Source organism: Corvus kubaryi, unplaced genomic scaffold (genome assembly GCF_017639235.1).
Source record: "Corvus kubaryi isolate FWS band 111438036 unplaced genomic scaffold, C.kubaryi_AGA036_p1.0 split3-73, whole genome shotgun sequence".
NCBI lineage: Eukaryota > Metazoa > Chordata > Aves > Passeriformes > Corvidae > Corvus > Corvus kubaryi.
The window spans coordinates 20,635,137-20,658,414 of record NW_024582091.1 but is presented as its reverse complement, the minus strand read 5'-3'; the positions used below and the strand labels follow the sequence as shown (position 1 = coordinate 20,658,414).

At 37.5% G+C, this 23,278-nt stretch overlaps 1 protein-coding gene across 1 annotated transcript in view; it reads left to right on the top strand.

The window, feature by feature from the left end:
- Positions 1-2,012: 2,012 nt before the first annotated feature.
- The window catches only part of FBXL4 (F-box and leucine rich repeat protein 4), a 61,427-nt gene continuing 40,161 nt past the window's right edge, over positions 2,013-23,278 (top strand). Inside the window, exons 1-3 of the mRNA XM_042016335.1 lie at positions 2,013-6,034; positions 6,624-7,213; positions 16,205-16,550. Of these exons, the coding sequence (XP_041872269.1) occupies positions 6,705-7,213; positions 16,205-16,550 (855 nt within the window). The 5' untranslated portion in view covers positions 2,013-6,034; positions 6,624-6,704. The remainder of the gene's footprint in view (positions 6,035-6,623; positions 7,214-16,204; positions 16,551-23,278) is intronic.

Genomic DNA, 23,278 nt, shown 5'->3' with positions numbered 1-23,278 from the left:
CTCCTGCGGGTCCTCCGCCGCTGCTCGGTCCCTGCGGTGTTACACACTTACACGGCTTCACCCAGTTGCCCGATCACAACACAACAGAAAGCAGGATAGGAGTTGAACTAGCGATTTTATTTTATTTTATTTTATTTTATTTTATTTTATTTTATTTTATTTTTGTTTTTTGGGTGTGTACTTTGGGGTGCTTCACTTCTTGTGGATTGTTATTTGCTACCAGTGTAGTCCAACAAATGGACATCAGTTGGATGTGAATGGGCATGATTAGGACGAGAGAACACAGTCTTAAGTTGTGCCAGGGAATATTTAGGTTGGCCATGAGGAAGAATTTCTTCACAGAAGGGGTGATTAGATATTGGAATGGGCTGCCCAGGGAGGTGATGGAGTCACTGTCCTTGGAGGTGTTTAAGGAAACATGGCACTTAGTGCCATGGTCTAGATGACGTGGTGGTTTTAGGTCCTAGGTTGGACTTGATTATCTCAGAGGCCTTTTCCAACCCAGTTGATTCAGTGATTCTGTGACAGTGGACAGTAACAACTACATGGCCTAGTAGCTGCGATCAGTGCAGTGAGGAAGCAGCTGACCAGCAAGTAAATGCTATACAAAGTATGCCTGCATGGAGAGGCAGTATGATATCTCAAGAGAAAAGTGAAAAGACAAGTAAGACAAATGCATGCAAATTCCTTTTTAAAAGTAGTATGGTGAATTAAAAAAATTATTTTTGACATGAAGAGGAGAGTTTCACCACAGCTGGAAGAATAGTTGGTCAGAATGAAGTGGTTTAGTGCTGGTAACTTCAGACTTTGAATAGAATGGGCTACCTGATGATTTACCCATGGTGAGAAACAATTTCTTTTGTCTGGGAAAGCTGCCTCCATAAGACAGGGTGGCCACTTGGAATGTGTAATAGATGCCAAAGTAACTTTTGTCTCCATTATATCTCAATGGTAAACCACATGATGAGTCTGGTCCTGGCAGGAAGGCAGTCAGTGAAGTAGTCTGAAATTCTTGGATTTTGCATGTTTTGGTGCTCATGAAGGCAACACAAGATTTTAGATAGATAAAATTGCCATATATGCCAATTTTTTTTCAAACAGTAAAATTATAAGTTAGAAATGTATAAAATGACTCATTTTAGTGCCAGAATATATTATGGGAAGAAAGACAGCAAATGAGGTCTGAGTTTAAAGTATACGGTAAGATCTTATTAATTTCTAATTAATAATAGTTTCTAGTTTCAACAAGTTGAGTGTAGATGTTGGTATAATCTAGGTAATTAACAGCAAGAGTTGCTAACCTGTGGTAAAAGTACTCTGTTTTAGACTGTAATGTAAGGATCCAGTATTCCCTCTGTGCATTCATGTACAAAGATAATTAAGAGGTTTCCCATTTACCATCTTTTATCTAAGACACACATATTAAATTGCATTAATCTTTCTTGAGAGATAGGACAATCCATTGTTTTTGTCATTTATACGTTCTTTGTAATTTGTCAATGTTTCTGTTTCTTTTATAGTCAAATGAAAGAAAACCCTGCTCAGTGCTCCCAAATGTGAGATTAGCCAAGCTGGTGTAAACAGGAATTATTACTTCACTGGCTTTAAAAATCAAACCTGGTGAATGCATGACTTGCATGTACAACATTTGCTTCTCTTGAAATAGTACAGACTCTTGGCTATCATGTGCTTTTCCAGGGATGGCTCAAGGATGAAATGTGCCATATTTCTTTTTTTTTTTTTTTTTCCTAAATCTAGTATCTGTTACTTGTTATGTTTTCACACACATCCTTCATTTCACAGCCCCTTGAAATCTCAAGTATTTTTCTGTGTATTTCCCACCTTTTCTCAGCAGTCTGGTTGGTGAATAACTCTGTCCTGTTTCTGCTTGTATGGGATAAAATTGTGATTATTGAGGAGTTGCATTTGCCAAAACAACCAAAATGAATAAATAGAATCATAGAATATCCTGAGTTGGAAGGGACCCTTCGGGATCATACGATCCAACTCCTGGCCCTGCACAGGACACTTCAACAATCACACCATGTGCCTGAGAGCATTGTGCAAATGCTTCTTGAACTCAGACAGGATTGGTGCTGTCACCACCTCTCTGGGGAGCCTGTTCCAGTGCCCAGCCACCCTCTGGGTGAAAAACATTTTCCTCATATCCAGCTTAAACCTGCCCTGACTCAGCTTCATGCTGTTTTTTCAAGTACAATAATCATTAATTGGATGGGTTGCTTCAAAGCTGGAAAATAGATTTGTATACAAAAACTCCTTGTAAAAAGAGGCAAAATAGACTGAAGAGATCTAGTGCTTTTGAATGCTTTAACTTAATTAGTGTGTTTTCCCTTGAAATCTCTACAGAAACTGTAAGACATTTTACTTTATCGAGGTTTGCTGTGCTTGGAAGAAGGAAATAGTGAATTTCAGTCTTAGAAGCCTTTCTGTATGTATAGCACAAAGAGAAGAAGGGTTATTTGGAATAGAGAAAGGGAGTTTGCCCATATAATTGAAATAGTCAATTAAATAATAGTCTGGGTAGGAGATACTGTAAATAATATGATGGACTCTAATGTATTTTGAAAGAAAATATCTCTTAAAAAAATTTTATTCCAGGTCTAGTCCCAGGTGGTTTCCTGGAGTTTTGTCTAACTTGTAAAAGTAGAGATAACATTTTGGTAGCCCTCTGAGCCGGTCTGACTTGGGGCCTGTGCACTCTTTCTCCCCCCTCAAGCCAGCACTGACTTCATGTGTTGGTTTGGGGAGAAGAACAGACTGAAAACTACACTTGCTTGCAGGAGTGTTTCATGTCTGGCTGGGCAAGCCCCAAGGCTCATCTGTCTGGCCCTCCAGCAGTGCCGGCTGGAAAGGTGGCTGTGAAGCAGAGAGGGATGGGCTGCGTGGTGCACGGGATGGGAGGACAGGGCTCATGCAGCCCCAGAGAGAGGCTGGGAATTGGATCCAGCCTCAAATGCAAGATGGACACGTAGGCACAGGATAATAGCTCACAATGTCACTGTGTGTTCATAGCATATTGTTTTTTGTTTCTAACCGAATTGTTGGTACCTTCTGTGCTAGTCTCTGGCGGCTGCTGAAGGTTCTGGTATTTAATAGCACAATTTCAGTCCATTTAATGGCATAGACAGAAAAAATCATGATATGAAAGAAAGAAAAGATGTAGAAGGCTGCTGCTTGGGAGGAGGATAAAAAGACACACTTATAAGAAACCTTTATTAGACTTTATTTTGGCATAATTATGCCTGTACAAAAAAAAATTAATAATATACAACAGGCCAAAGACACAGCCAGAGATGGAAAGGCATAGTTGCACCGGCCTAAGTGGATCTTTTAAAAATAATCAAGCAGTTTGAGGGAGGGGGGACTTTTTGACATAAACTTATGTACATGAACTCCAGACCTGTTTATCTCGATGCTTTGCATAGACCTCAGTCTGCAGTTTTAATTTTTTTTGCAAAGTTAAATCCTCTTAATTAGAAATCAGCTTGACTTCTGGTAGTTCCTGAAAAAATCTCTTTGTATCATCTGGCCCTACTGATCTGTATTTAATGTAATTCTTGCACTAGCTTATTATCCTTTAACCTCTGGAGCAATTTTTCATTCGTCTTTTAACTCCACACAATTCTTTTTAAATGCCAGAAGAAGAATTCCTATTTGTATTGTAGTCCTAACGCTTATTTAATCCTTCTTTTATAATAGTTTTCTGTTTTGTCTTACTTGTAATAAACTACTAAATCCGATATTGTTCTGAACCCTTTAAAACTAATTTGCCTCCACTTGTATTGTTTAGACTAATATGTTTTCATGAAAGCTTTCTATGCCTGCTTACTTACTTTTGACCCTGTTGACCAATGCCAGCCAAAATTGACAAAATCGTGTCAGTGTAAAGGATATGAAATTTTTACAGGTTTTGTGAAATCATCAAGTTGCTAGAGGGGGAATGACCCAAATTAACATTACTGCTAATGGAAAATCTTCAGCATGATTTCAGGTTATTTCCTCTGTTAGACCTGGCTTAAACTGGCCAGCTACCTGATGTACAGCTCTGAACCACTGGATGGTTTTGCTGGTCTTGGACAAGCTTAGATAAGGAGCACTGCTGGGTTTTACAGCAGCACCACAAGAGCTGCAGTGGCCAGAGGAAACCTGGAGTTTGCAGTGCAGATGTGAAGTTGTGTAGGTTGTATATGTGAGATAAGTGATTCCCACCTCATCTTGAAGTACCACAGCTGAATGATTCTTAAAATTGAGATCTGTAAAGCCATAATATCCATGGAGCAGGCTTCAAATCATGTTAATCAGTAAAATTTGGAGTTTGAAGGTGGTGTATATGCTGATCTACCCATGATTCCAGGGCTTGATAGCAGTACATTTGTTGAAGTTTAATGTCTGTTGGCATATTCTTTAAATAGATCCTTCTTTCTAAGAGGGGAAAAATCCAGAAGGAGAATGTATTTGTAATCTTTACTTATATCTTGTAGCATCTCTGCTTTGAAAAAATAAAATAACGATTTTCAGACTGGAGTTGTTTCTTTCATTTTTTAATTTTTTTTATTTTCAGGAGAGGTTCAGGGTTGTGCTATGTTTTTTACCAGTGTCTTTTCTAAAAGGTGGCTCAGGTTGTTTGGGGGAAATGTGACATTACTGGTTGTTGGCATTCTAGGGGATCTGGTAGTAAATCCAGCATATTGTCTTATGCATTCCCTTCTGCACTGAGTATCAGGAGTAATTCACCTGCATCAACACGTGAAACTAAACAAAAAGCCAATAATAGAAGAGGCAAGAAAGTGAGAATTGAGCACCTCATTAGTAAACTTTCTTTCTGTCATGATAAGAGGGGCAAATAGTGCAGCCTGTCCTTATCTGTTACCACAAGTGCCTTCTTGCTCAAAACGTTGAGGTGAAAGAGAGCTGTTTGTACATATGTGTGTTTGTGAATATGGGAGCAAGTGGCTGACCCAAAAATCATACACTGTGGATTTGTGTAGAGACTTTAAAAATTTTAAATTTGTTTAATTAGTTACCCTACTTTAAGCTTATGCTTCCAAAAATGCTATAATAGGGTCTCACTTGTACCCACTGCAAACATTAAATACGTGGTTTGTCTGCCTAGAAGTGTGAGACATTGTGTTAGTTGTTACTTGAGGCGTCTTCTGCAATAGAAGGGTCACATCTGTTGATTCAGAGATTACCACAGTGTGTATCCTGTGGTAAACTAAGCAGCAACTCCAGCACGGGCTGGTTGAAGAAACATTTATTCTATTTTGAGACATTCTTAGTCATCCCTGTTTTGGTCTCTGACGGGTTACAGGCATTACTCCTTATTCTCTCCTAGTAAAGCTGATGGACAAGTTAATGAGAAGGCCACTTTGTCAGGAACAGTTTGTGGTGCTGGAGGATGTGAATTCATAGCCCAAATGTGTTGTAGTGCCAGCGGAAATTGGAGAATATGCTCCACATTTTGTTGTGTGTTGGTAAAACTCACAGTTTACATCACACAGGTATGGAGCAGCTGCTCAATATGGGACAAGCATATGTAAGAGGATCTTTATTAGTAGGGAATATGATACAGCCCTCCTGTGTCCTGTAGAGAACATTCAGCTATAAATGTTTCTTCACTGTTGTAAATAGAAAACTTTAGTAAAGTAACTTAGCTTTAATTTAGCTTTTTCTAAGTGTTAAACCTGCTTATTTGATTGTTTTACTTGTGTTGGTGTAGGCTGTGTGAAACACAAAGATATCCTTAATTAATAGTATATTTTGTCTTGGGTTTTTTAGGTATGCAGGTCTAGTACATTTTGTGTTTAACTGACTTGTTACTTTAGTGAAAATATTTTCTCTTGTTCAGAATTAAAATGCTTTCTGTGGGGACTTCTGATGCCAGGACTCTTTTGAAGACCTCGTTTGTTGCATGGTTTAAAGGAAGATGATGTTGTTAGTGAATTTGGAGCATCCTTCAGGAGGCTGGTGACCCTTCTGTCAGTGTGTGTGCTGTCATGGACAACTTCAAAAGGTAAAGGCGGTATTTTTGTAACTCTGTTTCAAATTAGCACTCTCATAGAGGAACCACTGGGTTTAGATTAACACTCCGAAAGCTCATTCTTTTCACTCTTAAAACCATTTACAATGTTATTTTAAGAAAGTAAAACCATTTACAACGGTTTTAAGAAGCTGTATCTTCACAATGGGAAGGTGTATCTTCAGATATGCTTTCAAAGTTGTTTACAGCGAGAGCCAAATTTCATTTCATACTTGAATTCATTTCCCTGAGTCAGTGCAATTTTTTTTTCTCTTAATAAATCTCTGAAGATAATGCTTATTTTGACCATTAGTTTTTTTGTTGCTTGAGGGCTGGTTTTGGCTAATATTTGTTCATAGTCTTCTCTTTTTTTAAACAAAAAATAAATGGGAAGTAAGGTAAAAAGTAAGTGGGAAGCCATGCTTAGTAGCTTCCAAATAAACAATTGTCTTACAATAAAGTACAATAATTTATTAATATTTTAGTAGCAGTACTTTGTTTAAGAGGATATTTTAAAATGCACAATTTGCTTTCTAAGAATGCTGTATCTGCTCATCTGTGTTTATTCATTCTGTTTTATCAGCTCTTTTTCAAAACACCACAGGCAGTTAATGCACCTTATAAAGGACTCCTCACTTTTTACATCTTCCTAAGTCCTATCTAGATGTCACCAGTGTTTCCCATGTTAACAGTTCTGAGCATGTTTTACTACATGTGCCTTCGGCGCCGAGCTAGGACAGCGACGAGAGGAGAAATGAACAGTCGGAGGGCTATCGAATCGAACACCCGCGCCTTACCTATCAATGTTGAAATAGTTCAGTATGCCAAAGAAGTGTTGGATTTCAGCTCTCACTATGGCAGTGAAAACAGCATGTCGTATACCATGTGGAATTTAGCAGGTATTCCCAACGTGTACCCTAGTTCTGGTGACTTCACCCAGACTGCTGTCTTTCGAACTTACGGGACCTGGTGGGATCGTTGCCCAAGCGCTCGGCTGCCTTTCAAGAGGACACCGTCCACCTTCTGTAGCCAAGACTATGTGGAACTTGCTTTTGAAGAACCAGTTTATCCCACTGCAGTGCATATTCTGGAAACCTATCATCCTGGAGCTGTAGTCAGGATTTTGGCATGCTCTGCAAATCCCTACTCACAAAATCCACCAGCTGAAGTAAGGTAATTTTTTTCTCCTTTATGCTTTCCTGTAAGATGTTAAATGCCACAAATAGGGCTGTTTAGTGAACCTTACTTCCTAGTATTTATCATAGTTTTGTATCTGGCCCACTAAAATTTTCTTTATTTTTTCATGTTTTTAAAACTGTGATGGCTCGTTTTGATAGCAACTTCAGAGATGTGGATGTTTTGTAGGAATTAATGCATCCCCTAATATCAAATTTAATTTGTGTAATGATAGTTTTGGTGTTGGAATTTTTATGGGCAGTAATTACTATGTCTGTATAAAGCACTACTTTTGAAATGGTAGGTCTGAGCTCTTCCTCCAGTACGAAGAGGAAATTGTGTAAAAGAGGCTGAGGATTTATGGTTGCTGTATCATCCTGCTTCAAGTAGCCATAGACTCTTTCTTCTCTGCATGCTTTAGGTTGCATGTATAGTACAATCAGGCACTGTAACTATTCGTATGGAAATGAAGCTGAAACCAGAGGCACAGAACACTCAGACAAAAGGTGCCATTTGTCTGATCTTTATTTTTGGTCTGATCAAAGGGTGTGAGCTGCACTTTCTTTTTACACTCACTTCAGCTAAAAGAAGCAGATTTGATGCTCTTGGTTTTCCTTATACTAGGAAGTCTTGATGAAATTCCAGTTGCAGAGTCAGGAGTGTGGTAACCTGGGGAATGGTAAGATAGTAAAGAAAAACACTGTGTATGAGGTAAGAAGCTCTTAGTGAGGAGGTGGGGAAATAGAAATGGAAGGAGAAAGAGAACAGCTCAAAGCACATGGTGGGGAAAACTGGGAAAAACTGCCAGTGTATGCAACTGAAACATTCCATATCAAAAAGAGATTAAATGATACCAAAGATATAAAGGAAGGCAGAGCTGATAGAAGAATTACTTAACAAAATGTATCCTGCAAAAATTAGTATGCAAACAAATACTATATTGCTATGATATACACACTTTGGTGGTATAAACAGTGCTAGTATGGATGTTGGGTGATTTTTTTTTTCCAGACTTACCTTTTACAGATGCAGCTAAAAAGTATATTTTTGAGTCTAACTTAGTATCCCTTTCTTCCTAATACTAGGCCATTGATGTTCATTCAAAAACCCTTGGAAAATCAGGTGTCATGGTTTATTTTCAAAATTCTCGACTAATATATTTTGTATGATTCTGTCATCTACTGTGGTTCAGTGCAGTTGCTTGTTTTACAGGTCAAATGAGAATATGTTGTATAGCTCTAAAGTAAATATCCAAATTCAAGGAACAGTGATAGGTCAAAGTAATAATGATAGGCCACCTAACTTTAGCAGTATGAGAGGATTTGGCACTGTAATACAGAACTTATTTACAGAATGGTATGTGGTGAAGGCAGCTTTAAGACTTTTAAATTCAAAACCTAATGTGAATTGACTTTTGGGCAATTACTCTGTGAACTTCCATTTTTCTTTTTTATGATATAGATTTTACTTCTTTATGATGGAGCACAGAATGGAGCAAAGGTCAAGAAATGTTAACTGAAGGACCTATTTAAATAGGTGCACAAAAAAAAGTTGTTCAGAGAGTTAAAAGGAGATGAAGTGAAAATACTAATATAAAACTTCGGGGTATGTGCTTTATGACTTCTCTTGGGGTGTGGTCTGAGTGAAAGCTTAGATGCCCTTCTTAATAGAAGATTAAGTTTCTGTAGGATATGGCTTTTTAATTTGTAGTCAAGAATCCCTTCTGTCCTGCCTACATAGGTTAACAGCATTTCTGGTTAGAAAAAGGTTGTCTCAGGCATCCTTGGAAACAGTTGTCTGTGCTGCCTCTTCAGTACTTCTTAGTCTCGATGCTAGAGAAGTGTTAGAGCGACCTGGTTTTTTTTTTCTGTTGGCTTACCTTTCCTCAGCAAGACTTGTCTGTTAAGAGCTGCACATTTGGTTTGTCTCCTTTCTTCTAAAGGAGGCAAATGTCTTATGTATGGTGTCTTGAAGGGAAGATGTAGGAAGCCTTTCTCCACATGAGGTACACAGTATTTTTTCTCTGTTCATTTGCTCACCTTCATGAGGGGAATAGGAAGAGTTGCAGGAGTGCAGTCTCTTTTCTGCTTTTGTTCATGGTCCCTTGTTTTGACTTGCAAAAATTCTCTGAGATACCAGCTAAGAATTCTTTTTTTGAAGATGAAATGCTGCTATAATCTCAGGTGATTCCTTGTTTAACTGATGTTTTGGTCTTGAAGCACTGCCATGCTATTTTCTTCTGTTAAAAAAGGCCATGACCTACTTACTCAAAAGGCACTTAGAACCTTGTTTTCCTCTTCTGACTATTTTGATACTTGGTTTTAAATCACCTTATTACCAAAGAAACCTTTCAGTGCTGCTTTGTTTTATCAGCTGTATCTGTTTCTGAACACCGGTGTAGAAAGGGCAGGTCGTTAGCAAAGTTCTTTTTCACCAGTTCTTACTTTTGATATACAAAGAAGGCCAAACTAACAGTGAAGGCAAAACTGTTAAGAGGAAAAAGTCTGTTCAGACTTGCTTAAATGTTATGTTATGTTATGTATGTACTTCCAACTAGGTAATATTTTTTTTCTTTGGCTAGTATTTAGAACAGCTCATTCAAAACTTTGCTGTGTGCAAAAACTTCTAGGCTACAAGAGTCTCTGTAAGGAGCTAGTGTATCACTGTTCTTGCTCAAGAGAATTTTATGTATTCTTGTTAAAAAATGGCTAACATCCACATATTTGGTCAATATATTACTTTATGCTTCAGTTGCATGAAAGAACAACTCATGCAGGTTTTCAGAAAATGGTCTTTGGTCATGTTCCTTTGTTGCTGGTGCACTGAGTACTGCTGTCACAGCTTTGTATGATGCTGGTGAGCTTTATTCAGAGTGTCTTTAGAGGTGGGGTCAGATCTTCATGGAATGGGAATAAGCATTTACTTCTCAGAGGGCATGTAATTGTTTCTAAGTAATCCTAATGCTTAGAACACAACAGCTAGTTTGAAAGTTTTTTTCGTTATGGTTTAACTGGCATCCAGCAATTGGAGGATCCTCTGTCCTCATACCTTTTGCTGCTTTAAACACAGAAGGCATTATATCACTTTTCTCCACATTAAACGATTTTTAAAAATCATAAATATCAGAGAAACTGCTGTTCTACAGCACATGGCAATCTTTTGTGGTTTTCATTTGTGCCTGTCATACCTTGGCTGGTGAGAAGTGTTGGTAATTCGTTAAACTATACTAACATTCCATGTACAGATCTGTTGCATGAATTACCTGAGTGCAGAAAACCCAAGAAAAAATTAATAGTCTGAGATTAAGAAAATATTGTAACATAAAGTCTCAGTTTTTATATGGTGAAGAAATCAATCCCTATTCTTGATTGTGTTGCGTTATGATTATTATACTAGTGTGGCCCTGGGACTTCGTACTGTAGTGCACGTTCTCTGTTTGTAGGGTTTGGTGACAATGCTGAGTTGTCACCAAGCTTCAGCCACTGGAAGAGGCAGAGCTCTACACACATGTGGTGGGGACAAATGCAGCTGATAGTTCAGCATGAGCTGAACCCAACCAAGAGAGTTTTCTTTGTTTCTCATAGTGTATTAGATTGATGGGTAAGATACAGCTAGCTTCTGTGTTGAGAAAAATGTTTTCTTACCTTTTTTTCCCCCTTTTTTACCCAGAAGTCTTACTCTTGGTGATTCCCTAATGGCTTCTTCAGTGTCAGCCCTTTTGAAAACATTTTGATATTCTTAATAGTTAGCTGTTGTTAGTCTTTGTTTAAGTGGGAGTCACCAAGTAAAAAATAATTTTTTCAGAAGTTTTTCAACTTTTTCCTTTTATAAAAATAACTCTGGTTTTTAAGTTTGGAATATAAAAGAAAAAATTGGTCCCTATTCTCCTGTTGTGGTCTTTTTTAACTTAATTTGATAGTTGTTTTTAAGTCGTATATGTCATAGTGACACTGTATATTCATGTGCTTTTACAAAGGTTCAAAATCAGAGATTCCTAACTAGTCTGGAATGTGTGGCTATACTTGGGGTGGTATTTCATAGCGTATGTCCATACTGCTGTGCAATGATTGCTTCTTCAATAATTAGAGATTCTCTTGTGATTAATTTTTTCTTGTTTTCTACAGATAAAGTGTGACACTGATTAGGTTTTTTCTCACGGGTGAGATACCATGATCATTTGTCTGGGACCATTTCCATTGTGCCTTGTGTATTCCTGTTATTTCTATTTAATTTGTTTAGAATCATGTCGTTTAGAATTTTGCTAGAAAATTAAGCGTGGCTCAGTGTTTCCAAGCTTTGCTGTGTTTGCTGTATACAAAGTTTCTTTCTGTTTCTGAAAGTCTTAAGTCATGTAGAGGCAGAAGCTGCTACAAACAAGAAGGTCAGGCTAATGAAGATGACAAAATAAAATGCTCCCTCCCCTTCCAATGGGAAGTTTATTGTATTTAAGCAGCCAGGAGGGATCAAAATGTTGATTAAAAAAAAAATCCCCCCTTTTAAAAAAAGGGAGTGAAACCAGAAAGGCAGTGTGCTGAATGTAAAATATCATGAGTTCTTGTAGAGAGTGGCATTCAGATGGTTCTTTCACTTTACCTTTTATTCCCTGTGAATCTCAGATGAAAACACCCAAAACACTGCTGATACCATCAACACATTAGAGTGTGATAAGGAACCTTCAGGCCTGTATCTCACCTATGTGTAACACGCAAGTTCTAGACATTTGCATCCTTACTTAAAACTTGTTTTGACATCTTCAGGCAAGCAGCTTTTTCTTGTTCTGATGTCCGTCATAGAAAAATGAATTCTGGATTCATGGAATACAGTCATTTTTGAGAAATGCCTAAAAAGCTCATGTAGACAGAACAGTTACTTGAAGTCCATTCTGCTATTTTAAGTGTCCTGAGCATTCTTGGAGTCCTGTCTGCTGTCTCTGGTATTTCAGAATTGATCTCTTGGTAGAAATTAAAATTTGCTGTGTATTTTCCCATAATAATTAGACTGCCATGAACTCTGCTTATCAGCTTAACCTGAATGATTCTTAAATTATGCTCATGATCTTCCCAGTCTTCCCTGCCTTTATGAGCTCACAGCTGAGGTCAGTGGTACACTTTCCAGGTTGGGTTGAACTAGTGTGCTGAAGCATCCCTGGTGTGTTTGCAGGCAGGAGATGTTTTCCTGTAGGTAATCTACAGATCTTTGCTCTTTGCAGTGCAGTTGCTTGGCTAAGAGCAGTATATAATAATAATTGTTGCAGAAGTTGCATTTTCATCAAAGGCGTTGCATTTTCATCAAGGTGCATTTCCATCAAATATTCTCTGAGCTTCCTTATGTTCTCCTTGTTCGTCTATCTGGAACTCTCCCTTCTTTTGGCTTTTAACTCAGCTATTAGTGTCTTGAGGCAAGGCATTTATTGGATTCCTTGTAGTGTTTTTTTTTTTTTTTACTTTCTACACCTATCTTGATTTGACAATACAAGAAACCTCAGCAATTGCAAGCAAAGTTTAATCTTGTATTGCTGGAGAGAAATCTGATTACTTTTCCTAGAAGCCCTTTTTCCAAAGACTCTCTCTTATTACATATATTTCTTCAGAAGTAACCAGGTCTGCTCAGGCATCATCTTAACCATTAAAAACCTTTCCAACAGCATTAGGTCAAAAAAAAAATTAAGCAAGCATTAAATATATGCTCTTGTTTGACACAGACCTTACGATTCTCAGCCTAGAAATCACTAAACTGTATTTTCTTTCATGGTGAAGGAAGGGAAATGGGATTTTTTTTTTTTTTTACCACATAGGTGTATGGAGTCTTTAGTATCAGAGAAAACTGAGTTTCTGTCTGTCTTCATGAGACAGAAATTTAATAGGAAAACTGAGTCTATTAAGGCTGAATGGAGAAACTTGCTTAATGTCCTCTTTTTCTTCAATGACTAGAGAAAATAACACAGATATTGCTGACTCTTATTCAGGCTTTGCCTGGCACTCCCTGTTGGAAATACTGGGGCTTTCTAGCACATTGCTGATGAAACCTTCTTATCAAAGTGTTCTCATTGTGACATCTTTGATCAGCTGTTACTGTATATCTGCAAGACTGGAGGACAAATAATGTACAACCTGCATTCATTTGATTCTACTTGATTTTTTGAGAGCTACCTAATTAACTTGGGATGTGGGGCAGGCAGAAATCCTTTGACTTCTTTAAAGGTTTATTAGGATTCAGTTTCTCTTTGTTTTGGGTTAAATAGTTTATTGGGCATTGTAAGCTTGGAACAAATGGCAGGCAACCTTATTAGGGAAACTGATTTTGATATATATCCCCAAACCAGGACTGACTGCAATAATGCCTTTCTTATGAAGGATTTTTAAATGGATTACCATAATAAAAGAATGTTCCAGAACAGAAGAATGAAGTTCTTGCTGAAGCCTCTTGGAAATTTAGACTTTTTAGATCCCATTGTGAATTCTTCACTCCCATTCAGATTACATGCAGCCCATTTAAGTATCACAGTGGTGATCGTAGAGGAGGAGATCACTTCCACTTGCAGCTATGGGTTAAGAGCAAGCCTACACATGGGAAGGATTTACCAGCCCTGACACAGAGCAATTGCTATTGTCTGTTCTTGTGTGTGGTGCCACCACAGCAGAGAACATCATCAAATCAACCTGGCAGACTTGAGGTTTTCCAGACAAACCAAGAGCTAATTCCTTTGAAGTTAGTTTGGTGGGCTGTTGATAAAAAGTAGACAGTATGACAGGGACAGTGGAAAATTGTCACCAGTTTTGTTGTTCATCAGCATTTGGTATGTAATGTGGAGTTTCACAAGATTGTGAAGTCATGCTCCATGTCTTCCAGTTTCTCTAGTTCATTACCAAGACTGGAAACTGGATACTGCTTGCTGGAGTTGGTTATTGCACTGCAATTTGATGAACCCAGATCTCCAGATGCATTATTTTTTTTTTCCAGAGCTCTACTGCTGCTAGATAATCCTCTCTCCAGGGTACAAAAGGAGAAGTCAATAACAGACACATTCTGCTAGAAGTTGATGGTCCAATATGTGTTAGATTAATGATAAAATAGCCTTGAGTTCCCTAAGGATACTTGAGCGGGTATATGGAAGTGTCTAAGCAAAATGTCAGATGGTGATCTGGATGTGTTCAAGGAAGGTCATGTGCATTGCCAGCATTAAGTATTTGCTTAGAGAATCGACCTATGTGAGAGGGTGTGACAGTGGGACTACAGCTGTTACTTTGCCATGAGTTGACATTCATTTTGTAAATTAATGAAATCTTTCCTTAATATTATCTCTCTCTTATGAAAACTGTTAATTTTAGGCTAGAGCTGTCCACTCTCCTGCGTTAGTACTTTGATATGCCATATGCTCACTAGTCTTGTATGTTTGTTTTTAGTTCATTACTTCTTTTTTTTTCTCCTTTGGACATGAGAGTTCTGCAAGTCTCCCATTCTACTATAAGGTACTTGGAGAGCAGCATGATGTAGGATAGGAAAATTTATCTGTGCATACCTGAAAATGTCTGTTGTGAAATGGAAGTTTCAGCCTATATGTATTAATTTTCTTGATTTTCCTACTAGCAAATATCAAACTTCTCAACCTTACTTATGCTGTGTGCAGTGTTTTAATGAAAATCCCTACATTTGTTTTACTTTCTGTTATGATGGAAAAAGTTTAAGCATTTGGTTCTGAAAGTAAAGCATGATTGATTTTATTTTTTAATTAATATTTCCCCTCTTATCCCCACAAGTGTTTTCCAGTAGGTACCAGTGTTGAACAATACTTGTAAGTTCAAAGTAGTGGTATCTAGTAGGGAAAGCCAAGATGCTGAGGTACTGAGGAGCAGATAGAGGGCTTCTGAGATTCATGTGACAGGATAAGTACTCTGAGAGAAATCCTTGAAGCTGGGACTAGGGTGATCAGAAGGAGATGGAGCACATGTGGAAGTGTCTGGATTAGTATTGAGGTAAACATATTGTCAAAGGGAATAGCAGTAGTAACTGCTGGAGGCTTTCTTTAAGAATTAACTGGACTTGAAGGAGGAAAAATATGGGCATCAGTGACAGAGGGATCTCCATTCACTGAATGAGGACCCATGCAGATGTAAACAGCATGTTTCTGTTTTGAGGCCTTTAGGCAGGTTTGGGAGTGCTGAAGATCTAAGGAATGTAAGATTTGGTTCTTCAGATTACTCAGTTGGCAGCAAGTTTCCCTGTCACTTACTGGAGGAGATTTGAGGTGTGTCTGTGAAACTACATATGGTAGTTCTGTGCATGCCCTGGACTTCTGTCACTGGACCAAAGAGGAAAAAGGCTTTTCAGTTCGGCAGTTTGGAAATTCTGACGTCCTTTGCAAAGGACCCTTTCAAAAATGACTTGAAGATTCTACTTTCTTTGCTAATTTGTCAGTGAATGACTTCTAAAAGGAACTTTGTGCTTGCCTAGATAGATAGCAAAGTAAAATTTAATTTTTTTTTAGTGACCTGTAATACTGTAATTTGGACAGGCTTGATGTTAAAGAGTCTGAGCAGTGGGGTTTTTCTCTTTGTTTTGTAGGAAATGAGAGGTCAGATGACTCTGTTTGGGTTACATGGCAAGACTGTTCCTTGTGTACTTACACTAACATTGTGAAGACATCAGTAATCCATTTGTTTCGATTACCTTACCTGTGAGATGTTAGAAAAGCTTGAGCACAGATAACACTAACACAAGTGATTGAGTCTACAGCTTGTTTTGTTATTTAACAATGCGGAGAAAATATGCTAAGGTCATGAATTAGTGTGTCCTGTTGAATTCATCCCTAAATTCATCCATTTATCAAATCTAGGGAAAACATAGATTTCATAAGTCATCTTTTCAGCCATGTTTCTTGCCTGTTAAATACTTCTGACAGAAGATGCTGCTGTCTTACTGTGCTCAGGAATTGCTTTAGTAACTTTGATTTTAATTCCTGTACTGTATGTGTGTCTTTTTTTTTCACAGATGGGAAATACTTTGGTCTGAGGCACCTACAAAGGTGAATGGTCCTCAGGCTCGGCAGTTCACACCTTGTATCAAACAGATAAACTTTCCCACAAACTTAATCCGACTGGAAGTGAACAGCTCTCTTCTGGACTATTACACTGAATTGGATGCAGTAGTACTACATGGTGTGAAAGAGAGGCCTGTGCTTTCACTTAAGACTTCAATGATTGATATGAATGATATAGATGAAGATGAGGATGAAGAAAAGTTTGGCTGTGGAATGGACACCCTTAATAAACAGTTCAGCATTGTTACCCTCAGGGAATGGCCAACTAATGGATATTTTGATAAACTGCCTTATGAGGTAAGAAAAGCATGTTTATGCTCATTAATTGTAACTGTCAAAATTACAAAATGTAATCACAATTGTCTTGATCATTAAGGGTGCAAAGGTGCTTTACAGGGTTTTGGTCAGGATAGTTGCTTTTTCTCAGTTCCTTGCATTCCTTGTGAATCTCCTGCATTTACTGTTTAGGTATGCCTGAATTCTGCAAGTTTGTTTGCTTACGTGGGTGGATGTTAGGTATTTGCGTAGTTATTGCACTCTTCTCAAGAATCTGTGCATTCACACACAGTTTTTACACCAGTTATTCTAGCTCTTGAACTTAGAAGCTTTTAGCAGTTTCCCGATAGGATTTTAGTCCTCATGCTTGACAAAGAAAATATACAGAAGATATATGAAAAGATTCAGTCGACACCTGGAAGTGGAAATAGTTTGTAATAGGCTAAAAGTTTGTTTTCCTGTTCCTTGTCTTACAGAACTTACAGAGCTTTGTTCTTGAAAGTTCCATAATATTTTTATATTATTGTTAAATGAGCCTTTTCCATCCAGCTAAGTTGTGAATTGTGGTGCAGGTAAAGTATCGTATAGCTGGACTTCTGCACACTGTCTTCTTTTTATGCTTGCTACTTTCTGTTCTATCATTAGCAGAGAAAACAGTTGTGAATAAACTCCTTTCAGATCCCCTGACAGTTGCAAGTGTGCTCAGAGTCTGTAGATGAGAATTTTCTTTCCTCTAATTTCCAGTATAATGAAGTTGTGGAGTACGATTGTTGAATACCATGTGCCAGCCAGGCAATTCTCAGTGGGGTGTAGCTGTTTATGGAGGCTGGTACCCTGACTGGAGTAAGAATTGAGAGACGAAACAATTACCTTCACCTCTCCTGAAATAAACTGCTGGCACATAGTGGAAAGGAGCCTTTACTTACTGGTCAGACCTTTGGACTTGGTCAGAGACAAGATTATTCCTTCTCTTCAGTGTGCTGCAGTCTGGCAGAGGCAGCAAGTGTTCATTTACTGTGGTAACTCAGCAAATGCTCAGAGTGCTTGTGGCTTTAACCAGACTTGCTTTGGAAAGGGAAGGGAGTGTGGTGAGGTGCTGCCACTGATGGAAGGGTGCCTGCAGAAATACCTGATCTAATCAAATAGTATTTTGGTCTTACCACATCTTTTGACTCTAAGTACCCCAGTTTGACACATGAAGGCCATGGTTGGGTGACCATGTACCCTAGTAGCCTGCAGAAATTTGCTGTGCTTGTAAAGACAAAAGAGTGAGGAAGAGAATGTAACATTTCTTATCTGTCTTCTCTTGAAACTTCTCTTGAAACCAAACCTCTTGAGTTTGGTTTGGGATTTTTTTGTTGTTGATGCAGTGGAATAATAAATGAGGTAGTGGTGGGGGTTTTTTTTTGTTTTTTTTATTTGTTTGTTTTGGATTATTTGTTTGGATTTTCCCTGGAGTCCACATAGTGTTTAACATATTTTACTTTTGGTGCTTACATAGCAGTACTGAAGTAAAGAAAGTACTTTGCATATTTGTTTGAAAGTTTGAAAACATGTTGGTCTAAGTAATTCAAAGAAATTATTGTAGATAAAGCTTTATTTAAATGTAGGAATTTTTCTTGTTTGAAAAGGCTGGATAAATTGACTTCTAGTATAGTAGAATATCAGGGAGATTAATCAATCTCTTTTCTGTTCCATGTGATCACAGAATCATGAAGGTTGGAAAAGACCTCCAAGATCATTGAATCCAACCATAAATGGTTGATTACACATATTAAAATTTTAATTTAGAAAGTATTTGTGTAGTCTTGTTACTCCTATGAACTTCTGTCTCCATGTACTTTATTGTGTTTTTCTGCTCTCCTGTTTGTCTACCAGCTTCCTTTTTTATCCATTTTTTAGCATGTTTGGGTTCATGAATAAATTTACATGGTCTGTCAATACCAAGAACATTTTTTTTTTCTTCTGCTTTGATTCAAAGAAACTAAAAATATGGGTGGAATATTCATCAGAAAACTATAAAAGACTATTTCTGGACTGGTTTTGTGACAGCAGAAATCCCAGTTTCCTACTTTGTAGTCCAGCTGGAAGGGTTGGGCATCAGAACAACAAAAATGTTTTCCTTGGTAGTGTGACAGTTTTTTATCACACTGGATATGGGAGCTGTACTCTGCATGCTGTATTTAAGGCTGACAAATGTCAGATTTTTATGGGAAGTGTTCAAACTATGGATGAAGTAAGGCGATTGCCGACTCCTTCCAGTTTTGATTGATACATTACATGAAAAATTGTATCTTTTCTGTAGGTGTATATTGATTGTCAATGTGTAACTGTCCTAAGTCTTCACGCACATGCCTATTCCTTATTTGAGCTGTTTGAAGCTTTTTCATACTACCCTCTGTAATTCACAAAATACACAAGCTGAGTTGGTTGTGCTAAGTAGACAGTAGCTCCTCCAGCCTTTTTTTTTTTTTGCCTTTGTTGTCTTTCTGAAACTTCCATAGACTATCCTTTCATAGAGTCTGGTGTTCTTGAAAATGGCATTAGGAATGGCTTGCTGCATCGTGAGCTCTAAAGACATTGTAAAATTGCTTCTGTCTAAAAAAGAGAAAAATGCTCAACTTCCCAGGGCACAGACTTCTGTAGAAGAAAGCGTAAATTTTTGGATGACCTAGGTGAGAGAGTTTTCCTTCCCTAATCTTGGATGGTGTTAACCAGCCCTTAGTAGCTGTGAAGTACTTGTACTATCTCTTCTCCAGAACTACCTTAAAATGGAGGAAGGATTTTAGAGGAGACACTTCATGTCCTTGTCTTTCTTCCCAGTTCATTGACTAGCTTGTGCTGCTTGTAAAGTGGAAGGAGTAAGGCCTTAGTCTTAGTTGGCTTTGCAGGAATACTTGAGGCCTGAAGGCCTGAAGAAATTCAAAGCTGTTGGGAAAGCTGAGGAATACCTGCCACAGCATACATGTTGTGCAGTTTGAGACTCACCAAGATGTGCTGGCTACTAAAAACCCAGCTTATTTTTCTCCAGAAAGGAGAGTCAGGACACTCTGCATGCTCCAGTCCGAAGTATAGTTTTTATAAAAATTTTGGTATAGAAGGATATAAATGACATCTTTGTCATTCCTTGAAGCTGGTTTTTCAAAAACTGCCTACAAGATTTATGAGCTGTTGGTGTCTGCTGGTGTTCACATGCACTGTCAAATGTGTGTGCATTTGCTGGTGCAAGTCACGCTGCTGTAGAACCAGAGATGTGTGTTTTCTTAAACTATGCTGAGAAAGCCCTAGAATACCTTCTTCTTCCTGCCTTTTCTCTTTGCCTCTTTGTGCACATATCCTTTGTCCTTTACCTGAGCATGTTTTAATATCAGTTCTAATTAAATGGATTCTAAGCTGTAGCTCCTCTAGCTGCAGAGTAAAAAAATTGCAAGTCGTTCATTTGTCTGTTTCTGAATGAGTGGTTTGCATAGGTCAGTGTATTTTTTTATTGGAAAACAATTTCATCTTCATGTGCAAGAACTGAAAAAGGGAATTTGTAGAAAGTACAGCTATTGTAGGTTTGACCAGCATCCAGGCATTCTTTTCTGAGCAAACCAAGTTGTGCATTATTGTGCTCTACCACAAGTAGTGTTTTATTAGGTACAAATGGTTGTTCCTTGCTGTTATTCAGCAAAAAAGCTTAAAAAAGTTAGATAAACTTTTGGTTCAATAAGTATTATTAGAAACCACACCATTGGTAAAGTTTTGCCCCCTCTACTGAAGTGTGGAAATTCTTTCGGGGCTTATAAGCAAACTTTGCAGTGGGTGAGATGCTTTTTTTTTGTTTGTTTGTTTTTTTCTTTTTTTTTAAGATGTTATATTTTTTTAGTTGTTAGTTCAAAAAATATGCATGTATGTGAGATGCTGTAATCAGGGACTGCCATGATCTTAAAAATATGGACTGGGTATGAATCAGGATCCTTTTTGTGCTCAGCACACAATGATTTTGTATACTATTGTTTGTGGAATTGTGGGGAATTATGATTTGGAAACCTTTGGTTTTGGAGGTGTTCACTGCAGTTGGCATTGATCTTGCCACATGTTTAAAGCTGGCATGTGCCATGTTTGCCCTGGAAATGGGAGAGGGAGTACTTTTGTACTTTTAGTCCATCATAGCCTAAAAAGGCAATCAGTGTTGTAAATTATATTTTGTTTTCCTCTTTCTATTGGTTTTTCTAATTAACTCTGTTTTTACTGATTGATTTATAAGAAAGTGTGAAATAATAATGATTGTCATAATTTTTCATAAAAGCACAGTAAAAACTGTTGTTTGTGAGAAACTGCATAATGAAATTAGCTTTCAAAGCGGATACTCAGTTCTGTAGCATTCTTGGAATCACCACGAGCACAGCAGAGCTGTGTACAGCACATCATGTCACATACTCATTATGGTATCAAATTGTACTTTATGCTAGGATACATAGACATAAAAAGCATGTTCCTGACAGACACCAGCCTCCAGGCTAATGGTGATTAATGGTTATTAGCCTGCATGTTTCGAACTTGTTATTTTTGTTTAACCAAAAGCCAGGAAAAAGCACTTTATAATACAATGTCATAGGAGTGACATTTTGTTGCGTGTTTTCATTCTAGGTATTATGAAGTAATATAATTTCAGTAAAAAATAAAGATGGATTTTTTTGATTGAGACATAAGAGATTTCATCTCAGGTGTGGAAAGACATCCTGCGTGTTACAAAACACTCACTGAAGTCATCAATTAGTGTAAAGGCACATTGTTCAGTCATTTATAGTTTCATTCACCATTCTCTGTATTGCTCAGAAGTTACAAAATAACTTTTTTCTCATTGAATGAAATTTGTGTTACTTTGCTTTTATCAGACATTATTATGTTACATTAATTGTAGACATAAATTCTGCTGATTGTGCAGCCTCTGCTGAGCTTTCAGCTCTAGAAAACTTAGTAAGTAACCATGGGAGAAAAATCGGAGGGAAAAGGCATTAATAAATTAGATATTTAGCTAACTTCTGTAGTGTGGATTAGCTGAAAGTTTGCGAAATAGTTTGAAGCTGTCTTTCAGAATATCGAAAATTATTTCAAGTGGACTCAGATACAGAAATGGTCTCAGAAAAACAGGTATATGTTTAGGTATCTGCTATTAGAATGACAAACAAAACTGTTTTAGACAAGTTTAAAGCTTAATTATGGGACTGAGCCGAGCAAAAATCAAGCTACTAACTTGGGATTATGTCTTTGTTAGCTCCTAGTTATTTTGGATATTCTAGGTTCCAAAATATCAACAAGTTCCTAAATGTCAGTTGGGTGCAAACTTTTCTGATTATAATACAACTGCAGTTATTATATGTGTGTGTGTGTGTATATATATATATATATATATATATATATATATATATATATAAAATTATATAATGCTGTTACATTGAAATGTCCGTGCAGGTCCTCTGCATCAATCTGAGTAAGAGTTCCAGACACCTGCAGAGACAAAAGCCTGGGCTATTTTTAGGGAAAAGGACAAGCAAAGAGAGGAGAACACGAAAGGCTTGAAATCAAGCATGAAAAAAGCTGGAGTGTATCAGACACTGTATTTTTGCATTGCAGTTGAACTACAAGTTTTTAAGAGATGTAGATCTTGTTGGAAATCTAAATACTAAATCTGGAGCTGAGTAGGAAGTAACATTCTCCATTTTGCAGGAAGTTGAATTGTTTTGTTGTTCCAAAAATGAAGGGGGGAGGTGGAAAGTAGCTGCATAATAAACTGGTGCATTGGAAGTACAATCTGTTTGGATCTCAAAAAAGCTCCATTTTCATTTTACGTCACAGATTTTATTCTGATTTTTGGCGGATTTGTCTTATGAATCCTTCTAAGACATTAAAATGAAACATGTTGGTATTTGGAAAGGTCCACAGGATTCTCTTCAGTTTAAGTTGATTCGTGAGTTGTTGTGGTTTTTGTAATTTACACTGATTCATTTCAGCGAGTTACTGTTTCCCACTCTGCTTGAAAACAGTCAATTTTAGTTATATAACTTGAGTGCAGGTACTTATATCTGCTAGAGACAGCTCTGGTAAAGTAAACATTAATTTTTAGATTTCACTTTTTGAGTGCATTTTGTCTCAGTTCCTAAGCCAAAGGAGATTTATTTATTTTGTTGGGCATTTTTGTTATTTCCTAAAGTGAATATTTATGTCTGTGTGCGTGTTGATCTTTCCTTAGAAAGGAAAACAGAGTGTGATAGGAAGGAAGGAATATTTCTTACTTTCTGAGTGTGACATAAGTCATTACAAAAGCATTTACAGTGATGGCAGTCAGAAAGGCTGGTGATTATTCTGAAGCTGAGATGATTCAACTGATACAGTTAAAAGGGGGTTTTTGCCTTTCAGATTTGACTCTGGTGTAGAACAAAAATGCTCTCGAGGTATTACAGCAATGAAGACATTGTAAAAGGAGATCTGATTATGTTGAATTTTTTACCTGGTTGCATAGTCCAGAGGAGAGGATATAATATGGAAGACAAAACACTGATTTTTAAAGCAGAGAGAAGAGGAATAAATCTGAAATTGGTTCAGGGTGTGGGAAAACTGGGACATGGTATGGTTTTTTCATGTACTTTGCAAATATTTCCCATCTTAAAAACCAAATATGGAGAGGAAGGAGGATGCCAGTTCTGTTTTCTGCTCAGTGAAAGAGCAGACTTAGTGAAAGGACATATATAAACATAGTGTTTACA